The 8,173-nt window shown below is 30.3% G+C and overlaps 1 protein-coding gene across 1 annotated transcript; it reads left to right on the plus strand.

Moving 5' to 3' along the window:
* The first annotated feature begins 316 nt into the window (after window positions 1-316).
* LOC149171534 (stem-specific protein TSJT1-like) lies at window positions 317-5,867 on the plus strand. Its single transcript, XM_089424110.1, has 5 exons — window positions 317-681; window positions 2,589-2,829; window positions 4,397-4,517; window positions 4,862-4,968; window positions 5,087-5,867. Exons 1-5 carry the CDS (start codon window positions 470-472, stop codon window positions 5,120-5,122), a joined length of 717 nt encoding a protein of 238 aa, XP_089280236.1. The 5' UTR covers window positions 317-469; the 3' UTR covers window positions 5,123-5,867.
* Window positions 5,868-8,173: the final 2,306 nt, after the last annotated feature.

Below are 8,173 nucleotides of genomic sequence, written 5' to 3' on the forward strand. Positions count from 1 at the left end.
ACAAATAACTCTCACCTTCAACCTTTCCCATAGATTTTAAAACTTTACCATTTTCCAAATTCCAATCTCATCCGATAATGTTACTATGTTCGAGATAAGGGAAATGGACTAAATTCGACATTAGCGTATGGCCAAATTGGAAAAACGTTCTTGACCATAGATCCCAAATCGATGATTCATTGCCCGTAGCCCCACTACTTGGTCCTTCGTTTCTCTGTCAATCTTTGTGTCATATCCAAACTCAATTCATTCTCATCCATATCCAATTATTTATAGATAAAGGCCCCAGCGATCCACAGGATTCAAGGCCTTAAGCTTTTTGTATTTATATTGTGTGTGTTGGGATTCTTGTATCACTTGGTATCAATGTTTATAGGTTTCCCCTGTCCGGACTGTATATAGAAGTTTTATTATTATAGATCTGTTCTAAAATCTGTTGTGTATATAGCAATTCTTCCAGAAATACAAGATGTTGGCCATATTTAAGAGTACTGTAGCCTATGGACCAGAGGAGCTCAGATCTCCTACCGGGGAGATCAGTATGAGCCCTGATCTCAAGAAGAGTTCTTCGGCTTTGCTGAGCTCTTTCCTGGATGCCTTGCCACAGTCGATTTCTGTAACGATGGAGGAAATAGCAACCATGGCATTCACTCACAGTAATCAATCGTTGCTCCGACCGAGGTAATTTTGCATATTTCTGTTTACTTCTTTATTACAGTATGATCTTTATTACAGTATGACCTACTGGAGGTAAAGGTTGAATTTGATCCGGTAGGTGTTATGTTTTTTTTTTCAATTGAAAAAATTGTGTTTGAAGTAGTTTTCAGGTATACATAATTTTTGTTTAAAATTAGACCACATCTATAAAATTAAATTATTACAATACTTATAAAAAATAACAAATAATTAACTAATTTCAAAAAATTATTGAACTCGCTTTCAAAAATACAAGTGTCAATAATGGACTCTTCTCCATGTCCACAAAATACTTTACATTACAGCTAATATTATTCTATAGATCAAGCTAACATTACTCCACAGATCTGGTGTGTAACACAGTAATGAAGGGCATCAAAGTTCCTCATGTAATTAATGGGTATCTGAACTTTACTCCATACATCTGGTGTGTAACACAGTAATGAAGGGCATCAAAGTTCTTCATGTGATTAGTGGGAATTTGAACATAAATAGAGAGGATAGTACTTTAGAAAACCCCAAGTAACTCTTAAATTTTTTACATTAGTTAAAAGTTAATATCACTCTATAGATCGAGTATTAACACGGCAAAAGAAAAATTAATATTACTCCATAGATCTGGTGTGTAACACAGTAATCAATTTGGTATTAGAATTTAAGTTTATTTTATTTCTTAAAAATTCTACATAATACAGTTATGAATAATTAATGGATGATACAGCTATGAATCAGTAGTGGTGAATATCCATAAATGTAGTAAAGAAGCATTTTTTATTTTAATTTTATATTACAGTGGTAAAACTGAGGTTTATATTACAAGAAACATTTTAGATACTTCATATTATTGTCAGAATTTTTTTTGGTATTTTTGTGATATAGGAAAGATTTTCATCCTACCATTATAATTTCTAATTGAAAGTGGGGTATGTAGAATACCCTTTGGGTTTTGAATAGGTAATCATTACATAAAATAGCTTCATACTATATTATTCTAGTGCTTTTCATGTTTTGTTTTGGCATTATTTTTAAGTGGCTTGCTTAGAGGCTCACTTTTAAGCTAGCCCACTTAAAAGGTATGGTTTGATGTATTTAAAGAAAATTGAATTTGTATCTTAAAAAATTATTAACTTGATTTGGCCCACTTGAAAGGTATGGTTCGATGCATTTAAAGAAAATTGAATTTGTATTTCAAAAAATTATTAACTTGATTTGACGGGTTTCAACCAATTAGGCTGCCATCAAGACTAAGTCAGTCCACTTGAAGAGTATAGTTTTTTTTCAGCACGAAAAAAAAGCTCTATAGTTATATTATGATTGTCCAAAAAACATCATGAAAAATACAGCAATGAGAATCATGGGAACCTTTGATTTGAGAAAAGAAAGAAGGCATAAGACCTCCGGGAGAAAGGATATGTGCTTCCGAGGCAGATCTGCTTCATGGCAGCCATGAGGAAAAAGATGAATAGAGGGGATATCTTGATATAGAAAAAACTAATAAACAGTTCCATGAGCCAGAGTATGAGTGATCATTAACTAGAAAATGAGACAAAGGATGGGGAGCAAAATTCCTATCAGTGAAGTTCTCATAAAATAGTGAAAGAAGAACCCTGCATAGAAAAGTCTTGGATCTGGTGGGAGAAATTGTCAACTGAAATCAGCAGCCTCCATATTCCTTATGGTGCTGACAGTCCCTGTTTTGACAATGCATCAGCTCTCTACTTGAAGAGTATAGTTTGATAAAAAAGAATTGAATTTATATCTCAAAAAATTATTAATTTGATTTAGTGGGCTTCAAGCAACTAGACTACCCTGAAAACTATTCCTACTCCAATAGAATTTGTATAATTTATATGTAACATAGTAATGAATTAATATAATGATTCCTGTTGCAGGTCGTTTGCTGTTAAGGACGATTGCTTCTGCCTGTTCGAAGGCACCCTGGAGAATCTGACGAGTTTAAAGCAGCAATACGGGCTTTCAAAATCTGTAGACGAGGTTGTGTTGGTCATAGAAGCCTACAAGGCCTTCAGAGACCGTGCGCCTTATCCTGCGAGTCAGATGGTTGGACATCTGGATGGGCAGTTTGCCTTTGTGCTATTTGACAGATGCACGAAAACTGTATTTGCTGCTACTGTAAGTAGTATACCCACACTCGAAATGTTTTCAACGACTTTTTGTTCATTTAATAAATGGTTGTTTCTTTAAAAAATACAAATATTTAAAAAAAAAATGAAAATGAATAATTTCTTGTGAGAAGAAGTTGAAAATATTAATATTTTTTAATATGAAATATGAATAAAATATTTAATTTTTTTAATTAAAATTATTAATAAATATTTAATAATAAATATTTTTGTTATAAAAATGAATATGATATTCGAATTCAAGTTTTTGTGATTTATATCATAATGTATAAAGAGTTTTTTGGAAGAAGTCACATTGAAGATTTGGGTGGTTGATTTGGGCCGTTTGGTTCAAAACGCGTCCACCCAAATCTTCAATATGACTTTTTTCGAAAAAATTCTTTATACATAATAAATATGTTGTAAAGTAATTAGAAGTAAAAAAATGTATGAGTAAATCCTATATTTTGATTATTAATAAAATATTTTAATACATATATTTAAAATATGTTAATAATCGAAAATTATTTTAAATTTTATTATAAAATGTCTAAATATACATATGATATAAAATATTTTAATGTCAATTTTCATCTTTTCCGGTTATATTAAATCTATACTTAAGATAAATCTATATTGATAATTAAAATATTTTATTTATATATTTTAATAAATTATTATTTTTAATTTAATTTAAAAATAATTTTTTAAATAATCTTTTTACTAAAATTAAATTCCTAACAAATTCTTTAAAATATTACTTATCATTCACTATAAAATCTGACCCAATTTATTCTTTAAAAACCATAATTCAGTTTTTCCACACCATCCTCAAGACAAATGGTCTTCTTTTCTTTGCACATCCTCACATGCATCAACATCCACTTATAGTCATTGTGAGAAAAAGATTTCCCACTTTAATTATGTGGTGATGTTACCCAGGTTCTTTTTACCAAATGGGGTTTGAACCATTTTCCTAATCATGAGAAGGCATTTAAAGACATATTGGATAAGGGGAGTTAAAGACAAATGGGATGAGGGGGACTAAAGACAATATTATATTGGTTTTTTAAAGTATTGTATATCTTTGTATTTTGGAATATTTTGGAAATTTATATTTATATAAATAAAATTAAAATAATTATTTAATTTTGTTTATGTATATTAAATTAAGATTTTTTTATAGAAATTATATAGGAAATTTTTTTGGCCGATGCATTTAGAACCAACAAGTGTGGTTCATCATCCAGATTAAATGATGAACCACACTTGTTGGTTTGAAATGCATTGGCTAAAAATTTCTTTTATGTGATTTCTACTAAAAATCTTTTCTTAATTCATTATGGATCACAAAAATTTGAATTCAGAAAATACATTAAATTTTAAAAATATTTCAAAATCTACACTACAAATGAATTAAATAACCTAAATAAACAATCTACAAAGTGAACTTCTCCACCCCTCATAAATCCAGTTTGCTTCCAGATAAAACTTGAAACTTTATTGACTTAGTCTAATTGTTTAATTGAAACTTTATTGACTTAGTCTAATTGTTTAATTGATCTGGATGCACTCAGGATTCGAATGGGAAAATTCCACTCTACTGGGGCATCACAGCTGATGGCTGTCTTTCGTTTTCAGACGATGCAGGACTGTTAAAGGCAGCATGTGGGAAGTCGTTGGCATCGTTCCCTCAAGGTATATTTCTCTCTCTATATATATGGATGAAGGAAACCTTAATCTAACAACCAGAGTTGCAAAATCCCTTATTTCTCCACTATTTTATTTTTTGAAGTTCTTGGTTTTTTTGTTTGCCAATCGTTTTCCAATTTGCCAATTTTCACATGCCTAGAACAGTCAGATCAGATCAGTTACCATTGAACTATAAATAAAATTGCAAATACTTAAAAGACTGTTTAATTATGGACGAAATTTAATTCTGAAATGAGAACTGATCAGATAGATCTTAATACTTTACAGTATGTCTGACTAGAAAGTGCTCACACTGCTGGTCAATTTCTAAATTTCTTGTGTGGTGGCAGGTTGCTTTTACTCCAGTGCTTTGGGGCTGCGAAGCTATGAATACCCCAAGAACAAAGTGATGGGTATTCCAATTTTGGATGGTGAAATGTATGGCACAACCTTTAAGGTTGACCTAAGCTGCCCATGTCCACTGCAATTTCTTTTTAGTAGCTGGCCAAAAAATTGTTTAGAAACAATCTGCTTTGTCAGTTAAGATTTTTATGTTCTGATATTGGATTTTGCAGGTTGAGCATGAAAACTTCTCTACTTCCATGGTCTGAAACTGTACTGGTGGAGAAGCAGCATGTTGTTCGCTAGCTGAAGGAACTACATCAAATTTCAGCTTGGGGATTGCAGATTGTACATGAGAGGGCTTTGTTTGCAATTCTGTTTTGGAAGATTAGCATAATTTGCATTACTTTAAGTCATAGGAAGATGCAGAGGATTTAGAAATGAAGCTTGCAACCAATTATATTGAATGGGTTGCTTGAAAGAAGTTTAGCTTTGTACAGGATGCTTGCTTAATTATCGCTTGCCACTATGGCCTTAGTGTAAGGGTATTGAGTCTTAAATGCCCAACTTTTGGATTGTAACATAGAAGCACATAGGTGTTTGAAGCAGATTATATTGAATGGGTTGCTTGAAAGAAGTTTAGCTTTGTATAGGATGCTTACTTAATTATCGCTTGCCACTATGGCCTTAGTGTAAGGGTATTGAGCCTTAAATGCCCAACTTTTGGATTGTAACATAGAAGCACATAGGTGTTTGAAGCAGATTATATTGAATGGGTTGCTTGAAAGAAGTATAGCTTTGTATAGGATGCTTAATTATCGCTTGCCACTATGGCCTTAGTGTAAGGGTATTGAGTCTTAAATGCCCAACTTTTGGATTGTAACATAGAAGCACATAGGTGTTTGAAGCAGGTTATTGAATATATTCATTCGCAGCATATCGAACATATTCACTTGTTTGTAGTGTGGTTCAAAATTTCAGAGTTCAAATACAGTTAGCTACTTTCCTCTTTTATTTATACGTTCATGGATATTATTTAATATTAGAATTTTGTGATGTTGACGTATTCTGCACGTATTCTGTTTGCTTAGGCAATATTGTATGATGAAATCTGTTAGCTTCCGCGATATATGATGTATTGTGATTGTTCAGCGGGGAATCGCTACCCCACTAAAAAAGAATTTTGTGACATAATTGATAGTAGAATTTTGTGGGACACTTGGATAATTAAAGGGATCCGAAAAAGAAATTGGAATGGAAATGTCAGTCGATCGGTGCACTGTCATCGTGGGCACTCTGGTGTATATATATTGAATGTTCTTTTGAGAGTTTTAGGACTATACAAAATAGAGATACACATGAAATATTAAAAATATATATTTCTAACTTTTTTTTTCAATTTATGGTTATAATTACTAAGTGAAACAGAGTTATTAAATATGTCATGAATTTAATTTTATATCAATTTTAAGTGGTGTAATGTTATTGTTTGGAGTAATTTTAATTATATTTTGAATGTTGCTCGTATAAAAGAAGTGTTGTAGGGCAGTTTATTTTTTATCATTCAAGTTAGAAATTATAATAAAAAAATTGCATAAAAAATTATAATTTATGTTGGTTGATGTTAATTAATTGTGGTCAATACACAAATCAAATCTTAAAGTTTTGCTTTCACGACAACTAATAATTTGACATGTGAAATTGAAAAATTAATCGCTTAATCAAGCACAAGGATTTGCATAAATTTTGGTGGGAAGTAACCACTAGTAAGTCTACACATTAACAATGTTACTACTACATAAGTGGAAAACATAAATCGTTGTGGGAAATAACTCATGGTAAGTATATTTATTTACATTATATTTCATATTCATTATTTATGCAAAAATTTGCTTAAATTATGGTGGGAAGTAACTGATGGTAAATATGTTATTTACTTGAGTATGAGCTATTTTGAAGGATTTTATTTTTGGATTGTGTTGTTGCAAATCTTAAGAATAATCAAATGCTTAAAAAATATTATTTTTTATTAATATAAAATAAAGATTTATTTTTCAAAGTTAAGTTGCATTGTTTAATGCTAAAGTAATAGACATTAAGACACAATGGATTGTTATATGTAAAATACTAGCACAACCGTATAAATTGGAATTGGGCTTCCATATTTTTTCAAATGTATATATATGTTTAATAATAATAATCTAGATTTCACATTACTTTGATCACCAATTGATCCCTTCTGTATTATGAAGTAAGCACGTTGATACCTATTATGGATTGATATCTATCTGCATTTACCAACCATTTAATTTATATGGTTGTGTTAGTAATTATTATTAATGATAAAAGTAATTAATATATAAGTTAAACAAACATGCATTTTAAAAAGATGATTCTTAACCATGGAGATTCACTCTCACTTTATCATGGAGATTCTTAAATTTTTAACTAGGTTTTACTACCAGCCTAGATCCATCTTAACTCCAGATCTACCAAACCCCAAGAGGGATCAAATCTCTTGAGATACAAACTTCTTTTGGAGAAAAATGAGATTTGATCCCTCAGGGGGCTTGGTAGATCCCGAGTTAAGATGGATCTAAGCTGATTTTATTTTATTTTATTTCTATTTTTAGTTTATGTAATTTGACTAGGTTAAAATGTTTATTTTATTTTATTTTATGTTGATGGAGTCAAAATGTTTATAGGACATTACAACATCTGCGCATACTAGGCTACAGAAAAGGCAATTACTTTTAACATTTTATTACTTAAGCCCATCTGTAAATGTTAACAAATATTTACACTATTAGAAATTAAAATAAAATATTTGTAAAATATTTTGATTTTGAAATGTGTTATGGTTTTTGGGCAAGTGGTATTGATAAACCATGGTGTTGGCCCATAGTATTGTAACAAAGTTTTTTTACAAGTTAATAATATTCATGGTAAAATGGGGTGAATATCCATGGTCAATAATCTTGTTACATTATAAGTTTATTGTAAGTATTAAATTTTAATTCAAAAAGTTATCAAATTAAATTAAAATAAAATATTTAAAAGACTATCTATATTTTGAAATGTGTTTTGGTTGTGGACATGTGGAAGTAATGAGTCATGATATTGACCCATGGTATTGTAACAAAGCTTATTTAAAAGTTAATAATATTCATCATAAAATGGGGGTTATCTTAAATATTAAATTTTTTATGTGCTTATTACGGAATCATTATTTTACTTTATATGGTAAAATGAATGGTAATTTATAACATGTGATATGAATATTAATGATTTTATTTCATCTAAAAAAACTCCGCCACTTT

Source organism: Pinus tabuliformis, chromosome 4_2, assembly GCF_031772625.1.
Source record: "Pinus tabuliformis cultivar Carrire ecotype Pingquan chromosome 4_2, CPIR1, whole genome shotgun sequence".
Classification (NCBI taxonomy): Eukaryota; Viridiplantae; Streptophyta; class Pinopsida; order Pinales; family Pinaceae; genus Pinus; species Pinus tabuliformis.

Coding starts and splice junctions, on each gene's coding strand:
- LOC149171534 (XM_089424110.1), top strand. CDS start 470: ATGTTGGCCATATTTAAGAGTACTGTAGCCTATGGACCAGAGGAGCTC. Junction 682..2,588: donor CAATCGTTGCTCCGACCGAG/GTAATTTTGCAT, acceptor TTCCTGTTGCAG/GTCGTTTGCTGTTAAGGACG. Junction 4,518..4,861: donor GTTGGCATCGTTCCCTCAAG/GTATATTTCTCT, acceptor GTGTGGTGGCAG/GTTGCTTTTACTCCAGTGCT.